Source organism: Bos taurus, chromosome 2 (assembly GCF_002263795.3).
Source record: "Bos taurus isolate L1 Dominette 01449 registration number 42190680 breed Hereford chromosome 2, ARS-UCD2.0, whole genome shotgun sequence".
In the NCBI taxonomy this organism is placed as follows: Eukaryota; Metazoa; Chordata; class Mammalia; order Artiodactyla; family Bovidae; genus Bos; species Bos taurus.
The window spans coordinates 124,304,183-124,322,538 of record NC_037329.1 but is presented as its reverse complement, the minus strand read 5'-3'; the positions used below and the strand labels follow the sequence as shown (position 1 = coordinate 124,322,538).

The 18,356-nt window shown below is 54.1% G+C and overlaps 1 protein-coding gene across 4 annotated transcripts in view; it reads left to right on the top strand.

Annotated features, from left to right (window-relative positions):
- Positions 1 to 18,356, top strand: part of PTPRU (protein tyrosine phosphatase receptor type U) — an 88,495-nt gene that overhangs the window by 3,140 nt on the left and 66,999 nt on the right. For all 4 annotated transcript variants that reach the window (XM_005203219.5, XM_024976169.2, XM_024976162.2 and 1 more), the window contains exons 2-3: positions 14,461 to 14,592; positions 17,571 to 17,842. In XM_005203219.5, the coding sequence (XP_005203276.1) occupies positions 14,461 to 14,592; positions 17,571 to 17,842 (404 nt within the window). The remainder of the gene's footprint in view (positions 1 to 14,460; positions 14,593 to 17,570; positions 17,843 to 18,356) is intronic.

The following is an 18,356-nucleotide window of genomic DNA, read 5'->3' as shown; positions in this document are numbered from 1 at the left end:
AACCCAGGGTGGATGCCCTGCTTGTTCCAGGTGGGCCGCCATCCTGCCCTGCTTTCTTCAGCTAAACCAGACCAGGGTGGGGGGTGGCAGGTCATGCAGGACTGGGTTAGCTAGAGTTGTTGGGGGAGCCTTGTGCCCTCCTTTTTCTTTCAACACCTTTCCCTCCTCCAAGCTGTTCTCCTGTATCCTGATGCACCTGACCCTCATGCCATCTCAGGATCTCTCTCATCTGTCCCCTTCTCGCCATCCTTACCCATCTTTCCTGTGCAGGCAGGCTCCAGGCTCTTCCTTCCACTCCTCCCTCCTTAGTATCAGGGATCTTCCTAAAACGCATTTGAAATCCTGGTTTGAAACCCTTTGAAAGCTCACCCCATTACCTACCAGTTAAATCTCTTCCCCAGGTCCTCTTGCCTGCTCTGACCCCTGCCTGCCTGTCCAGTCCCATCCGCTTTGTGCTCTTTGCCTTGCATCCTGTGCTCTGACCAGTTTAACCCACCTCCCAACACCCAGTAAATGCCCACTGCCCTCCGTCTTCTCTCTGGGTCTCTGGACAAGCTGTGTCTTCTCCCCAGAGCTCTCTAACTCCACCTCCTCACTGTGTGAACTCCCGCTCCTCCTTCAGGTTTCAGCTTAGACATCACCTCCTCTCTGAAGCCTTCCTTGGTTACTCCCTCTTCTAGTCCAAGAAGGGAGGAGGGGGGTGTTGATTGGATTTTTTCACAGCACTGTAATTATTGTAATTACAGTTTATTGCTCTTTTCTCCCTTAGAGACCATGAGCTCAGTGGGGACAGGGACTGGGTGTTTAGCTCACTTTTGAATCTTAACTGCCAGGTACGAGGCCTGGCCCACTCCTGCTGAATAAATACACCAGGCAGGAAAGAATGAGTGATGTCCAGGGGGTCAAGTTCTGAGCTGGAGATGCCAGATGGGGGCGCACCGACTCCACTGAAAGTAGAGATTGAAGAAGTAGGTTTCCCTCCAGGAATCTGGAAAATTCTGCTGGGGGGGGATGGTATTGTATGCAAAGGCCACACAGAGAGTGTCATCTGGGAACTGGGAGTTGGAGAGGTCATCTCTCTGCCTGCGAGTCCCCCGCCCCCCGCTGCTGTCCGCCACCCCCTCTCCCACAACCACCCTCGCCCCCCAGCAGCTAGCAGGGCTTGGTGTCACCCCTGGTCTCAGCTCTTTGTCCTGGAGGCTCGGCAGTTGGTGAGAGGCATCAGAGTCCCAACCGTCACTCTGAGTGAGCGTCTGGTCTGGGGAGGAGGGGGAGGGCCCTGTGGGGGGAGGGTGGGGTTCCCTCAGTCCTCTGTCCTCCTCTCAGCCTCTGTCCTGGCTGCCCCTGAACCCAGGAATCGGGGAGTGCTGCTCCTGTGGTGACCCTGCAGGTGGGGTTCGGCGGGGGGCCGGGGGAGGTGTGTGCAGGTGTCACCCTGACATCTGGACCCTTAGAATGGTGTGTGTGTGTGTGTGTCTGTGATTGTATGATTGTAGCCTGGGGCACAGGACACATGTATGGCTTCTCGGAGGTGGGGGGTGGGGGTGGTCTAGCCATCTGTTCACCCTGTGTGGCAGGATCTGAATTCCGAGTCAGGAGGCACCCAGCTGCTCTGATCCCGGGGAGCCTGATGCTGGGTGTCCAGGTATCCATGTGTTAGATCCCTGGAGTTTGGGTGCAGAGCTCTTTGGGTGGGTGACATCTCAGGATCTGGGCATGGGTGTCCCAGGACCCGGATGTGGGAGGATCGGGATGTGTCAACATAAGAATATCTCAGTGTCTCTGGATCTGGAGGTGGGTGTACGCCGGTGGCTGGGAATCCTCAGGTTAATGGGTGTGGGGGACTGTAGCTGCCTTGTGCCCAGCTGTGGGGCTGCCCAGATGCCTGGGTGTGGGTACCAATGTGTCTCGGTCTGGGGTATCTATGTATCCAGCAATGGGGTGTGCCTGTGTTGGAGTATCCAGGTGTTGGTGGGCTTGGCTGTAAGGTGCTCCGTGGTCAGTGTGTCTAGGTGTATATTTAGGTGTCTGCATCTCCAGGAAAGGGGTGTGCATGTTTGGGTGGGGAATGTCCTTGTGGTTCTGCTGCACTGTGGACCAGGGCCTGGGCCTGTGCCAACCCAGCCTGTGATGCTGCCTTCCAGGGGGCCGGCCTCCTGATTTTCAGACAGTCCCCAGCGCCAGGGCCCTCTGGAGGAAGCCCCTGTGGTTCTGCTTCTTAATAGATAGTCACTAGAACTTTATCAAATGGTGGAATTGTTCTCTACGTGTACTCTCCAGTTTGGCGGCTACTCCTTCACAGGTGGCTATTCGATTACTAATTTTTTGTCTACACTGGATCTTTGTTTTGTGGCTTGCGGGGTTCTTTCCAGTTGCCTTGCGCTGATTCTCTAGTTGCTCCAGGCATGTGAAATCATAATTCCCCAAGCACGGATCGAACCCACATCCTCTGCACTGGAAGGCAGATTCTCAACCACTGAACCACTGGGCAAGTCCCTGGCTATTAGATTTTAATTTAAATAAACATTCAGTCCCTCAGTCTCACCACCCAGATTTTGAGTCCTCAAGAGTCACCTCTTGCTAGTAACTATTGTATTGGTCAGGCTGCGTATTGGTCAAGAGCATCTCCATCACTGCAAAAAACTCCATGGACAGTGCTGGTCTAGAGGTGCAAGGCCTACAGCATCTTTAGTGAGGCCTGGACACCTCACCAAGTGGCTGGACTGTCACTCTGTGGCCACTGAAGAAGGCTTTGCTGAATCCATGCCCCCTTCTCTGCAGCCCGTTCATTCCCTGCCTGGACCATTGTAGTGGCCCCCTCCTTGGTCTCCGTTCTGCCGTCTGCCTGCTTCCACCATCCCGGGATCTGAATGGCCTCTCAGGCAGACATAGGATGCTGCCACTCCCTTGCTGTAAGCTGAAGGCTCTCCAACGCCCAGGGGCCAAAGCCTGAGGTGGCAGAGAAGACCGTGTATGACCCAGTCCCTGCTCTCCATGACTCCTCTGTGTTTATAGCTCTCCTCCCCTGACCCCGCTCCTCCCTGTCCGCCTTTGGCTCCAGGCTCACCAGGCCAGTGTTGATCCCAGAACCTGCCAGGCTCTTTCACACCTCTCTACCTTTGCACATGCTGTGGCTTCTGCCAAGAATGCCCTTCCCACCCGCCTCAGTTCCTAGAAGCCTGCCTTCTTGCTCAGCTTTCAGAGTCCAGCTCTGATGTCGCTTCCCCAGGGAAGCCTTCTCAGACCCTTTCTGGCACGGTTGACCAGGTTTCTCCCACAGTGCACATGATTCAGTGGGCTGCAGCATTTCCCATCTCCTTCCCCACTAGGATGGGAGGAAGGGCTGGGTCAGTGGTGAAGAATCCGCCTGCGATGCAGAAGACGCAGGAGATGCGGGTTCTATCCCTGGGCCAGGAAGATCCCCTGGCAGCCCACTCCAGTATTCTTGGATCATGGCAACCCACTCCAGTATTCTTGCCTGGAGAATTCCATGGACAGAGGAGCCTGGTGGGCTACAGTCCATGGGGTCACAAAGAGTCGGACACGACTGAGACTACTGAGCACGCACGTGTGCACGCGTAGTAGAGGGGAGGAAGGATTGGGAGAGGGAAATTGGGAAGGCGTGTTGAGGTATTTGATGGGCAAGATCACAGCCAGGGATGGAATGACAGCTGTGGGGTGGGGAACCATGAGGGGGGATGGGACATAACCTGCAATAAAGCTATACTGGGGGGGATGGGGACAGCTGGGAATGAGGGGACAGGTGGTGTTGGGACAACTGAGGGTGGGGGAATAGATGGGGGGTGGCTAGAAGGGGAAATGGGACAGCTGAGGGACAAAAGGTGACAACTGGAAAGTATCAGAACCTATTTGGACAGGATGGGGGGTCTCAACTGAGAGGGTGGGCCATACATTGCTCAGGATGTGTGTGTGTGTGTGTGTGTGTGTGCGTACCTAGAGTGTAGTGGTGAAGTGTGGCTTGGGAACCACACCATCTAGGTTCCAATCCTGGCTCTCCCACTGCTAGCCACGTAGCCCTTGGGCGAGTTGCTTGACCTCTCTGACCCTTTAGTGTTCTCATCTGTGAGAGGAGAGATGATAATGGAACATACTGCATGGGACTGTAGTGAGGATGTATTTTATACACGTACGTGTATAGTTTAGAACAGGTTCTGGCATGTGATAAGCCCTGCGTGTGCTAAACTGTTATTAAGTGTGTGTGTATGTGGTACAGCATCCTATGTGCTCAGAAAAGCTTGTTCTTGGCTTCTGATCAAATCCAGGCTTGGGAGGGGGGATGGGGCTGCTGGAGGGGCCATCCAGGTTCAGTGGGTCTGGGAAGCCTTTTGCCCACTTCCCTCCCTGTTCATCCACTTCCCACCCACTCGGTACCAGGGCCGAGTCCAATAGGTGTCCCTCTCTGTCTCTCTCTCCTCCTGCCCCACACTGCCCAGCCCTGGGCTGGGGGCCAGGGGATGTGCTTTAATTGTCCAAAAGCTTTTCAGCAGAATCTGAATTCATTGTTCGCCTGCCAGCGCGCTGGGGCCCTGCTCAGATAGAAATACCTGGACCGTGTGCTCAGTTCTGGCTGCCCGCCCTGTGGGTGGCGGTGGCTTCATCCTGTGCCCTTGGAGAGTCACTGGGGTGGAAGGTTCTGGGGATGGGAGATGCGAGAGGGGGAAGCCCACAGGGTGGATGGGGCCTCAGCCCCCAACCTGTAGGGTGGTCAACCCAGCCTGGCAGAGCTGTAGACGCAAGGGTTTTCTGGGGTCTGGGCTCCCCTGCTGTCCAGAGCACCATGGGAGGTGTGTGCCACCTCTTGACCTCATGCTAAGAACTGCCCTGCATCACGGCCCTGGATTGCTCTGGCTGTGTGCTCTCCGGGGCTCCTGGACCCATCCCCTCAAGGCGAGGCCACTGGATTTCATCCATGCACTGCTCTGCATCTCAGCCTTACGCTGCATGCTGCACTCTGTTCGTTTCCACGCTGCACTGACTGTGTGGACTTTTGTGCGTGTCTGTTCGCTCCGTCTGCAATGTCCCGTTGTGCTGTGTCCTGTTGTTGTGCTGCCTTTTGTGTCTTTGCGGCTCTCTTCTGTGTCTTCTGTGCTGCGTGACCATCAGATGACGGTGTTGTGTCGGGCTTGTGGACTCTCCTGGAATCGGGCATGGTCTCTGACAATGCACCCCTGTGCTGTGCCAACAGATGGCATGCTACCACGATGCTGCATCTGCGTCACGTGGCCTCTGTAGGCGCTGCATGGTCGCCGTGGGCATCTGCACTGCATCGGGGATGGGCGGGAGCAGCCTGTCTGCGGTCCCCCATCCTGCTGTCCCGGGACAGCATCCCTTGCCGGCGCAGCACTTCTGTCCCATTGCTCCACTGTGCTGCCCCAGAGGTGCGCCTTCTCCTGGACTGGCCCTGCAGCCTGCACCACTGCCGCTCTAACACCGCCCCTGTGTTATTTCGGCCTTTCCCTGTAGAGCCATGAGGTGTCAGCCGGTGTCCTTCCCAGGATTCTGTAGGCAGCCCCAGATGAGCAATGTCTTTGCTTCAAACGGCTTCACTGCAGGTTTCCTCTGGCTCCCACTGCATGCTGCCCGAGAAATTGGGAGCTAAACTGCAGCTTGAGGCCACTTTGTAGGGCTCTGGACTGGTGTGGATTTTTACCTGCATTACCTTTGCAAGCACCTGGCGATGCACCTGTGCCCTGCACACCTTCACTGTCCTGGGCCTCTGCCTTGCACTGTACCTGTTCACCTGTTCGGGCGCTCTAGGATTTCAAGATCCAGAGCGTTTGCACCGAATTCCCTGTTTCACCTGGTGTCTTCACGACATTCCATTTCGGTGTCACTTTCTCGCCCTGCTCTCGAGTCTACACTTTCTGTGCTCCTTGGGACTGTGTGGAGCACCGGCAGTTCCTTCTGCACTGCACAATGTCCTTCTCTTTGCCAAATATCTGTGTGTTAAGCCTGCCTCCTCTAGACATCCTTTCGGTGAGGATTCATGGAGCGCCAATATGTGCCAAGCCTAGTGAAGCTTGGGTGGACCCCCTTGGTGTTCTTCTATACACCTATCCCTTGGTGCCCAGTGCCAGCCCAGTGTACCTCTAATTGCTCACTGGTGCACTGTGCCTCCGAGCAGCTCTGGGTCATGGCCACGATGGATGGGGCACCTCTCCGGTGCGTCATGGCACCGACCCGTCCTGCTGTGCTGTGTCTGGTGCCGTGTGAGGTCTGTGCACCCTGGCTCTGTTCCCGTGCATTGTGTAACAGCATTCCGCCTCTGTGCAGTGTGGAACTGCTGCACTGCACCCCGACACTGGGGTCACGTAGCCCTCTCTCTCCATGGGACCATTGGAAATCCAGGTCTTTGCACTGCACATGTTCATGCATAGCCCTCTGCTTCTCTACTCTGCACTTAAAAAAATTATTTTAAAATATTTTGGCCATGCCATGTGGCATGTGGGGTCTTAGTTCTCTGACCAGGGATCGAACCCACATCCCCTGCATATGAAGTGCGGGGTCTTAAGCACTGGACTGCACTGTGGTTTTATGTGACACAGGGTGTCTGTACTACCAGGGTCCATGGACTCTTTGCCCACTGAACCTCTGCACAGAACAGCCCTCCCTTCAGCCCTTTGCCTCTGGAGTCCAGCCTTGCCCCATGTCTTCCCCTTCAGTTCAGTTCAGTTGCTCAGTCGTGTCCTACTGTTTGTGACCCCATTGACTGCAGCCAGGCTTCCCTGTCCATCACCAACTCCCGGAGCTTACTCAAACTCATATCCCTCAAGTCGGTGATGCCATCCATCCTCTCTCATCTCCTTCTCCTCCCGCTTTCAATCTTTCCCAGCATCAGGGTCTTTTCCAATGAGTCAGTTCTTCACATCAGGTGGCCAAAGCATTGGAGTTTCAGCTTCAACCTCAGTCCTTCCAATGAATATTCAGGACCTATTTCCTTTAGGAATGACTGGTTGGATCTCCTTGCAGTCCAAGGGACTCTCAAGAGTCTTCTCCAAAACCATAGTTCAAAAGCATCAATTCTTCAGTGCTCAGCTTTCTTTATAGTCCAACTCTCACATCCATACATGACTACTAGAAAAACCATAGCTTTGACTAGATGGATCTTTGTTGGCAAAGTAATGTCTCTGCTTTTAATATGCTGTCTAGGTTGGTCATAGTTTTTCTTTCAAGGAGCAAGTGTCTTTTATTTTTTCCCCTTATTAACAATAGGGCAGCCCTGCTGTTAATTTTGGGGCTTACTGTGCTTTTGATCCAGGAGTTGGGGAGTAGGTCTGGCTGAAGTTTCCTCTGCTGTAGCTGACTTCCTTCTCTTCTTAGTAGAGCTGGAAGGATGCTGGCACTGTTGGGTTCTGTATTGGCTCCTGTAGAGGGTAAACCTCAGCTTTCTCACCCTGTGGCCTGGCCCTGGGTAATCTTCTTGGTTGCAGCTCTGCTGAATGCTGTGTGATTAGAAAGTGAGCATATTGCTGCCAGCCCTGCCCTTGATTAATTGATCATCAGTTATTTAGGGCTCTGGGGAGCAGTGCCAGGGAGCCCTAGCTAATGTCTGGCTGTATTGATCTGGGCCAGGAGAGCAGTGAAGTGGGCTGGGCCAGGTTTCTGGACTGGAATCATGGTCTTTGAGTCTGGGTAGGGTTGGTCAGGATCAGAAGAAGTTGTGGTATTTATATGAATAGAATATTCAGTTCAGTCGCTCAATCGTGTCTGACTCTGTGACCCCATGGACTGCAGCATGCCAGGCATCCCTGTCCATCCCCAATTCCCGGAGCTTACTCAAGCTCATGTCCATTGAGTCAGTGATGCCATCCAACCATCTCATCCTCTGTTTTCCCCTTCTCCTCCTGCCTTCGATCTTTCCCAGGGTCTTTTCCAATGAGATATTAGTCAGCCATAACAAGGAACAAATTTGAGTCAGTTGAACTGGGGTGGATGAATCTAGAGCCAGTTATACAGAGTGAAGTAAGTCAGAAAGAGAAAAATAAATACCTCATATTAATGTATATATATGGAATCTAGAAAAATGGTCCTGATGAACCCATCCTCAGGGCAGGAATAGAGACACAGATGTGGAGGATGGACTTGTGGTCACAGTGGAGGAAGGAAAGGGTGGAACGACCTGAGAGAATAACACTGAAATACATAAACCACCGCGTGTAAAATTGGTAGCTAGCGGGAAGTTGCTGTATAACACAGGGGGCTCAGCCCGGTGCTCTGTGACGACCTAGAGGGGTGGGATGGGGGTGGGAGGCACATTCAAGTGGGAGGGCATGTATTAATACATATGATGTATACATACATATGTAATACGTATGTAATATATATACTTATGGCTGATTCACGTTGTTGTACAGCAGAAACCAACATGAGTTTGTAAAGCAGTTATCCTTCAATTAAAAATGGAGAGAAAGGAACCAGCTGGGATTGTGCCGTCAGTAAGTCCAGCCTTGGTTGGTATTTTCCTATACACAGGGCTTGGGGATGGTGTTCAAAGGCCAAAGAGACCTCAAGAAGGGAGGAGGTGGAGGTTAGACAGGCCTGAGATGGAGCTGTTGTTGGCGTGGAGAACGTGGGATGGGGCTAGGTTGGGCAGGAACGTCCAAGGGTGAGTCTGTGTTGGTTCCAGGGTGGTGTTGGGCTACCTAGAAAGGGGGTGTGGCTTCAGATGATGACATGAGCCAGTGTTATCCTTGGGGTTGTATCTGAGTTCCCCAGGCCAGGGTTGGGGCTATGCCGGGGGTAGGGTATGAGGCCAGCCCCTAAATTTGTAATCCGTCGGGAGGAGTTTTGTTTCTCCTGGGGCCATCCCTTGGGAACTGAATGTTCTATTGACAAACCAAAGGGAACAAAAATCTCATTGCAAACAGACTCTGTTTACCTAGGGTCTTTGGAAAACACTGATGCTGGCTGGCAGCCATAGTTGGCACAGAGCACCATTCCCTGTCTGGTGGGGAGGAAGTCTGGTGCTTCCATGTTTGTGGTGCCCACACGCACAGGCACACACGCACACACATGCACCATTCTCCTCTACCCACCGCGTACACTCGCCTCCCCTTAGGCACACACTTGCTGCTGACCGTACCCCCGCATGTAAACAGACGCCTACATGCCCACAGCTTCACAGTGCGCTGCCTGGGAGACGCACACTTTGAGACCTGTGCTCCCCTCACATACCTGTCCCCCTAGCATCTCTCTGCCCTCAAGTTATTCTTACCCACATGCATGCTCACACAAATGGGATCAGAATTCTAGAGGTGGAGCAGCCTTAGAAGTCACCGAGATCTTCATTCTCATTTCATAGGTGAGCAAGTGGAGCTTCAGAGAGGGCAAGCCACTTGCCCAAGGTCACACAGGGAGTTAGAGGCTCAGTGGGAATTCGACCCAGGCCTCCTGCCTCCCAGTCGAGTGCTCACAAGTCAGCACCAGGCCATCACTCTCACTGGCATGTGCACGTGTGTGCATGCACACACACACACACATCTGTGCGTGGAAATACATGCATATGGAGGGGTGGAGACCCCCTCCTACACTCTGGTTCCTCTTGCAGAGGTTGCTTTGCCCCTTACATCACCTCATCCAGAGCCCAGCCGGATGTGGACAAACCATCATCCTCCCTTCCCAAATTGTGGCTGACGGTTGCTCAGGCAACCGCCTGCCAGATTGGGGAGATTAGCTGAGGAATGTAGCTGGGCCAGTTTGAGCTGAGGCTGGGGGAGCTGTTGGGGGTCCTGGGTTGATTCAGCCCACCCTCTCAGGGAGGCCCTGGCAGAGATGCTGTACCCACAGAAGGGTCTGGTTTTCTCCCTGTCCCCAGCTGAGACTCTGTCCCCAAAGCGTGGATGAGGCTGGGGGAAGAGAGTGTGAACATTTGAGCGTGTGTGTGTGTGTGTGTGCATGCACTCGCGTGTGCATTGTGCATCTCTGTCGGTGTGCTTGGAACGTGTGCTGTTTGTGTCCAGGATGGGCATTTGAGGTCCCTTCCTCACTGGTTTCTGACATCTGGTTCCAGACCCCTTGATAACTTATCCCACTTCTGACCCTATAGTGTCCTCTGGAGAAGCCCCCTGCCCTCCTCATGGCTTATAGCAGGGGTCCCCAACCTCCGGGATCTGGTGCCTGATGATCTGAGGTGGAGCTGATGTAATAAGAATAGAAATAAAGTGCACAATGAACAAAATGTGCTCGAATCCTCGCAAAACCATCGCTGCCCCCACCCTCCCGCCCTGTCTGTAGAAAAATTGTCTTCCATGAAACTGGTCCCCGGTCCCAAAAATGTTGAGGACCTGTGGCTTATAGGATGTATCACTTGTCTCATCTGAATCCAGGAGCTTCTCTGCTCCAATACGAATTGTGTCTTCCCAACTCAGAACGAGGCCGGACCTCTCGCTCTGGCACTCGGCTCTCCTAGATCTGGCCTCAGCCTCCTGCCCACCAGTCTCATCTCCCATTGCTTTGGCCAGTCAGGGCTCCTCTCTGTGTCCTGGATGAACTGTGTTACCCACTACTTCCCCTTGCTCCTCAAACGCCTCTCTCCATCTCTGCTGGCCACAGTGACACCCATCCTTCCAGGCTCTGCTCAGATGCACCCACCTCCAGGAAACCTTCCCCCTGCACCTGCCTTCCTCCGCTGACCACCTCCCCATCCCCACCACCATGGCCTTGACTCTTCTGTTTTGTCTTGTTCCCTCACCTCACTCTAACTAGGAAGTCCTTGAAGGCAGAGCAGAGTCTTAAGCATCCATGTGCCTTTACTGGTGCCAACCTGGGGCCTGCTTTGTATTGTCAGTGGATGGATGTCCTGTGACTGGAACTGAATTGGCACATGTGGCCAGTCTTCTTGAATGAAGATAGATGGCTTAAATCCCAGCTTCTCGGACTTAAGATGTGGCCTTGGGCAAGCCACCTCCACCTCCTTGTGCCTTGGTGTCCATCTGTAAAATGGGAATAATCATAGTACCTACCTTGTGAGTTACTTTGAGGGATAGTGGCACGGCAGGTCCTGGTGGCAGGTGGCAGCCCTCATGGTTGCATTGATGTGTGTGTGCATGTCTGGGCCCAAGTCTGGGTCGATGGAGCCGGGAGGGATTTCCTGACCATTCTTGCTCTTAATGCAAAGTCTAATCTATTTTCTTCCCTCTGGGCTGGGGGCCCCCAGCAGGAGCTGGGTCTCTAGCAGAGGCGGGGACCTGGCTTTGGGACTTATAGCTCCTGAGCCATCCAGACTGGAGGTGATGGGGGCTTTTCCCAGGATCTGGGAGGGCAGATTGTTCCCATCCCAGGGTGAGCTGGGGACCAGGTCAGGGTGGGGCTCTCCATGGAGAGCCTGGCCCCAGATTTGTTACCCTCTAAGGACCGTGGCTGGAATGGGCCTGGCCCAGAAACTCAGGACTGGGGATGGACATGGGTCAGGGAGAGGAATCCTTCTGCCTCTGGAAGGGGATGCTCTGAGTGGTGACAGTCAGCTGGGGTCAGTCAGCCTGGTGGGGTCAGTTGCTGGAATTATTTGATAGCGGTCAGGGGTCACTCTGGCTGTGGTCAGCTGGTCTGAGGTCAGTCAGTCTGGTTGAAGTCAGATGGTCTGGTGGTCATCTGGATGGGGCCACTGGCTCAGGTCTGTCTGTTTGGGTGTCACTGACCTGGGTCAGGCAGTCTGAAGGTTACCCTGGCTAAGGTCAGACAGTCTGGGGGTCCCTCTGGCCAGATCACTTAGTCTGGGAGTCTTGACAGCTCACGTGGCCTGGCCTGGCTTAGAATGGATGGGAGGAAGCCAGGGGGCTGGCATTCTCAGGCTCGCCCTAGGGCCACGGGTGACATGTGTGGGACAGCTGCCTTGTTACTTGTGAGGGAACAGGAAGGACCTGAACCCCAGGTCCTTCTGAACCCCAGCAGCACTAGGTCTTGGGGTTCCCTTTATTGCAATTCATCTGGCTCAGGGAGGCCTTGACTGAAACCCTCAGGCACAGACTCAGCTCAGGGTGAATGGAGTCAGCTGTCTCCTCCTCCAGGAAGCCCTCCCTGACCATCTCTACTGGCCTTGTTTTCTCTCTGTGCTGTGCTATGGGTCATTTTCTAGGGGGAGAGCCAAGGCCTCCCCAGCACAGATGGGGTTAAAACCTACCTTCCATAGGCTACAGGGCACATGCTGACCAGAGTTCTTCATGCAAAGAGGCAAAGTGCTCAGCCAATGTCCCGCCCCAGCTCTGAAGCGAGGCTTTTATTATTTTGTGCCATCCACTCTGTGCCAGCCTCGTGTCCACTTTATTTTACACCCTGATGGGGTCCGTGAAGAGGAAAGGGAGACCCCCCCCCAACAGCAGTGAGCCTGTGCATGCCTGGCTTTTGCGGGTCAGTTCAAGGGGCTGCTTCACGTGGTCTGTGACAACCTGGAGAGGTCCCCTGCTGCAGAGGGCACAGCAGAGCCTCCTGAAAGTCAGGCCACCGGCCATGTGTGCAGCTGCCCACCGCTGTGCCTGGCATGTGGCATTCAATCCCTGTTACTCTCTGTTGCTCATCCCTCCTCTCCTCGAGGCTGAGAAGGGGCTCAGATTTGCTCCTTCTCAGAGTGAAGGTTTTTCTGGTGGGGAGTGTGGACCTCAGCCTCGGATCACCATGGGCTCAAATTCTGCTTCTCTTACTCAGGCGGCTCAGGTGCAGAGCTCCTGTCTTCTGAGTGCTTGCATGTGCCGGCATTGTGCTAAGTGGACCCCTGTGTTGAATCCTCAACAAACCCCCATGTGGATGGAGAAGCTGAAGATGAGCAATGGTCATGGTCACAGGACCAGTACATTGCAGAGTCAAGATGCAATCACAAGTCTGTCTGATGCCAAAGCCCACTTACCTATCTACCACCTTATACTGTGAACAAATTCCTTCACCCCTTGGAACCTCAGTTGCCTCGTCTGTCAAGTGGGGAGAAGTACCAGTGGCTGGATAGGGCCTGGCGTGATTTGTGTTTGCTTCCTGGCCGCTCATCCAGGCATTTTCCTGGGTCTCAGATGCCCAGGTTTACCCCTGGTAGTGGTGGCAATATGTGCTCAGTCCAAGCCCACCAGGCTCCTCTGTCCATGGGATTCTTCAGGCAAGAATACTGGAGTGGGTTGCCATTTCCTCCTCCAGGGGATCGTCCTGACTCAGGGATCAAACCTCAGTTTCTTGTATCATCCTGCATTGGCAGGTGGATTCTTTACCGCTGCACCAGCTCAGGGGAGAGTGCAAGCACCAGTTACTTCCTGAACCAGTGGTGTTCTCAGGTTTATTAGATCCAAGTCGGGGCTTTGATGAGCCAGCTAAGATACGTGGACCTCGTTACCAACCGAAGGACTAGCATCCATTTCCGTCCCCTCTTCCTGCCTCCCCTTCTCCTTATTTAAACTGTGCATAGTGGCTCAGAATCTTGGGAATTTGCTTCCTGTAGTCATTGGTGCCTGGACCTCACATGACAGTGTTTTTGCCTGCCATGTTCCTGCAGGCAGAGACCTCAGTTGGGTGACTTTGGGTGGTGGGCATCCCTTGAGCTCATTCATCAAGTAGAAGTAACGCAGTAGTGGTGCCTACTCAGAAGCCGAGGCCTAAACGGGACTCCACACTCAGCATTTAGCATTGTGCTGGGCTTGTTGTAAGTCACATGATCAATTGTTGTTATTTTTAAGGAGATGCCATCAAGGCTGGCTTAGGGTGATCGATTCTGCCAGTCCTGGGGCCCACTCTCTGTTCTCTCTGCAAAGATGCTGAACACTGACCATCAGTCAGGAGATCTTGGTTCAAACCCTGCCTCTGTCACTGACCTGCCGATTGACCTTAAAGGAGTCACTTAGCCTTTTTGGGCCTCAGTTTCCTCATCTATAAAATGGGGATAATTCTTGTCCTGATCTCATGAGTTGTCGTGAGACTTTAAAGGATAGTAATAATGATAACGTGCTTCCCTGGTGGCTCAGATGGTAAAGACTCTGCCTTCAATGCATGAGATCTGGGTTCAGTCCCTGAGTAGGGACGATCCCCCTGGAGAAGGGAATGGCAACCACTCCAGTATTCTTGCCATGGAGAATTCCATGAACAGAGGAACTGTAGCCATGTGACTTGACTGAGTGACAAACACACACACACACACACGCACAGAGTAATAACAACCAGTTTTTGCTGAGGAGGGTCTTTAATGCGTGGTTGAGCTGTAGGGGGTTTTGGAACCACTGGAGGGGGTGGGCAATGTGGGAGGTCTTGGCATGGGGAGGAGACAATGGAAAGAGGGCCTTGGTGGGGGGAGAGGGTGGGGGAGGGAGCATTTTGTTGGAGGGAGCAGTTGGGGGATGGCTTGAGGAGACGGAGGGGAGGAGGGTGGGCCTGAGTAGGAGGGGACCATGTGGGCACCTGGAGGGTAGCCCAGGAGACCTTTGGGCCAGCACCTCCACTCCAGCCTGGGCTAAGCAGGTCCTGCCCTCACAGCTGGCTGCACCTTTGAGGAGACGAGTGACCCAGCGGTGCCCTGCGAGTACAGCCAGGCCCAGTACGACGACTTCCAGTGGGAGCAGGTGCGGATCCACCCCGGCACCCGGGCGCCTGCGGACCTGCCCCACGGTGAGCCTATACCCTCAGTCACCGTTCCTCCTTTGTCTCCTTCCAGGGCCAGGCCGCCTACCCACTGGCTGTGTTACCTTGGGTCCATTGCGTAACCTCTCTGGGCCTCATCTGCTCTGTAGTGACACATATGACACTGTGAATGTGGAGGTCCCCGGACTCAGACCAGTGGTGTACATCAGGTAGTCTTACCTGTAAAATGGGCGCAGGTTTTCAAGTCCTCAAAGACCCTTGTAAACTCTAGGATAAAGCCCACCTCCCGCTATTCCTGGGGCAGCTTAGCTCAGGATCCTCCTTACTCCTGCCAAGTCTTCCTAAATCCTCCACCTTCAGGGAGGCTTCCTTCTCCCTGTGACTGAATCCTGGTCCCCCAGGACGTCAAGATGCTGACAGAGCAGTCGCCCTGAGGGCTAGATGTGTGTAAAACCTTCCCTTCCTCTGCCCCTTTCTTCCTACAAGTCCCAGGTCTTTCCCAGCTTCTGCCTTGTCAAGTCCCTATTTCAGGATGAGGAGCATTTGGCTTCATGAACACTGGACTGGGAGTCAGGAAACTAATTGCATAGATCCTAGTCCTGGCCTTCTACCCTGATGATGGCCTCGAGTGCACTGAGTCATGAAGCCTGGGCTTCAGATCCTGGCTTCATCACTTTACCTGCTGTGTGGTTTCTGGCAAGTCACTTAACTTCTCTGAGCTTCCATTTCCTTAAATGTAAAATGGGGCACAGAATAATTCATTTTATAGTGTTGTAATGTACATAACCCAGGGGTGGCCTGTTCAATGAATGCTTAGAAACAATTGTTGGAGATATTTGAGGGGCCTAACTACTAAGATCCACCAATTGCCATTGGGTAAAGAATCAACTGGGGATTAAGAAGAGGATAAGATGGATGGAGGCCAGATTGTCACCTTTCTTACTGATAAAGGCTGGATCAGAGGACATAGCATAGTAGGAAAACCAAATGGGCTTGCTGGGGGAACCCAGAACTGGATAGCTTGAGGCCCCTCCCCTTGGCCCTGTCACAGTAGGAAGCCAGGACCTTTGTTGGTCAGCTCACAGAATGGCCAATATCACATCTGCTGTCAAGAGTGCATGGGAGGGACAGCAAAGGTTCTCACTGTGGGGCCAGGACTTGAAGCCAGCAGGAGGGAGGTCCTCCACGACCTGACCTCTGCAGCCTGGCCTCCTACCCCAGCCTCATCTCCTGGAGCCCTCTGGTGTCTCCCTGCTTCTGTGCGTTTGCTCACACTCTGCCCTCCATGGGACATTTGTCTCTGCCTTCACAGGACTCTTAGCTCCTTGTTTGACCTCTGTCCTGGCAGGTGTCAAAGTCTGAGCTGGGTGACAGTGAGCTGTCAAGGTGCCCACCATGGCAGGGATGCTGAGTGGGCCGACTTCATATCCCCAGGGCCCAGCCTTGGCCTGAGATGGGTTAGCCTTCAGGTCCAAGGTGGCTGATTTGAGTTCACCTCTTACAGTCCTGACCACTTTGTGTAGGTTCAGCTTCTCTGTCTCCCCCACACCACCAGAGACAGACCCAGTGAGAAAAGGGGATGAGAAATTTCATATGCAGTATGGGCCTTGGGCTGGATCCTAGGGATGCAGTGGTGAGCCAGATGGATGGAGTCTCTGTCACATTTTAGGGAAGGGAGCTGGGGGTGGAGAGAGAAGGGAGGAGGGGGGATTCATCGTTGAAGTCAGAGAGCAGGAGAGAAGAGAGGGTGGGGCAATGGGGATGAAGGGAGTGGCTGAGAGAAGCGGGAGGGATGCAGAGTGAGAAAAAACTAGGGAAAAGAAGAGAGAGAGGCAGAGGGAGCAGGAGGAAGAGGCAAGAACAAAGTGTCAGATTGAAACGGGGAGAGAGATGCACACACAGCTGCTCACAGGGAGAGGAGAGAGGATGGAGGCGTGGGCCAAGAGAGACTGTGCTGGGGGCTGGGATGCATCCCTTCCTGGGTGGGATGGGGATCTGGAGTTTTGTTTACGACCCCACCAGGACTGATGCAGGAGCTGCCTTCTTCACAGGCTTCTGGCTCCCGCAGATGAATGCGATTCCCTCCAGTGGAGTCCCTGGAGAGCCCTCCTGGAGCAGGGAGCCTCGTGGTTTGGGATCTGAATGAGCTTGTGTTGGCCGGTGGCCAAGCCTGGGAAGAGGCAGCCCTGCGTGGCTTTGGGCACCCTCTTGGCAGCTGCTGGGGCCTTCTCCCCACAGAGGGGAGGCCATAATCCCTCAGCCAGGTCCGGAGGAGTCCAGCTCCCTTTTCCCCCTCTGCCCCACTCCCCCCTCTCCCCTTCCCAGCGTGTAGCCTGGATCTCTGGGGAAGGGACAGGATTGCCTTTCTCCAGGTTTGAAATCAAGAGAAATTGTATCCCAGGAATTTAGATTCAGGGGGGTGGGGGCCTGAAGGGAAGTTAGAGTCCTTTCATTCAATCTCTGTTCTGTATGTTCCTTCAGCTTGCAGACCTGTGCTGGCAACACAGTGGAGCCCCGAGGAGCTCCACAGGCTGGTGGGGAGAGTGATACACACTTTATTAATGATCCAGGTGCCAGGACAGACACCCGTAGGGGGATGCAGGGGTGGGGGGGCTTCAGAAGAGGTGGACTTTGAGGGCCTGTCATGTGCCAGACTCTTGACTCCTGAGATGACTGTCATAGTCCCTGTCTCCCAGGACAGCTCAGTATGTGGGAAAAGACACGGACCAACAGGAGCTTGGATGGAGGTCATTAGGGGTGACGTGAGGAGCAATAAAGGGTTTTGACAAAGCCAGATTTGTGTGTTTGTTGCTGCTCCAAGCCTTTCCTTTGGGAAAGGGATGCAGGGAAATGGAGGGACTTATCCCATAAGTCAGAACTGGGACCAGAACTCAGGCCCCCTGACTCCACATGAAGTCCTTTGTTTCTGCCTCCTCCTCTGTGCCCACCTGACCGTGGTCCTCCCCTACGTTCTCAGCTCCTGCCTCTTCCCCTTCTCTTTCCAGGCTCCTACTTGGTGGTCAATGCTTCCCAGCATGCTCCAGGCCAGCGGGCCCATGTCATCTTCCAGAGCCTGAGCGAGAATGACACCCACTGTGTGCAGTTCAGCTACTTCCTGTACAGCCGGGATGGGCACAGCCCGGGCACCTTGGGCATTTATGTGCGTGTCAATGGGGGTCCCCTGGGCAGTGCTGTATGGAATATGACTGGATCCCACGGCCGTCAGTGGCACCAGGCTGAACTGGCTGTCAGCACCTTCTGGCCTAATGAATATCAGGTGGGCTGGGTTCAGTCTGCGGTGAGTGTGATTGGGAGTGTGGGTAGAGTGGGGTGTCAGTGTGAGGTCAGGGTAACCAAGTGGCCAAGGTCGGAGTTAGTCAGTGTTCAGCATCAGGAGTCCATCTGTGGTCAAGGTCAGTGGCCAGTCTGTGGTTCTTCAGTAATGGTTCAGTCTGGGTTCAGCATCAGAGGTCATTGTTAACAGTGATAGTTTGTGACTGGGGAAGGGGTGCGTTGGAATAGTGCTGACTTGGAAACCCTGTCTTGGCTGCCAAGTTTTGCGGCTTGAAGGTAACATCCATCCGGGTTGGATGGAACCTCTGGCCTTGACCTTGTTAGCTCTGCGTGCTGACACCCTCTGCCACAACCAGCTGGCTTGGTATGGAGGGTAATTGTGAGCTGGGGCTGACCTCTGCTTGTTGGGGAGGATGGGGCTGGAGCAGAGCTTGAAAGGGGGCTCTTGTGGGCAGGGCTGGAGAAATGTCAGATGACAGGGACCCTCCTGCCTCCCC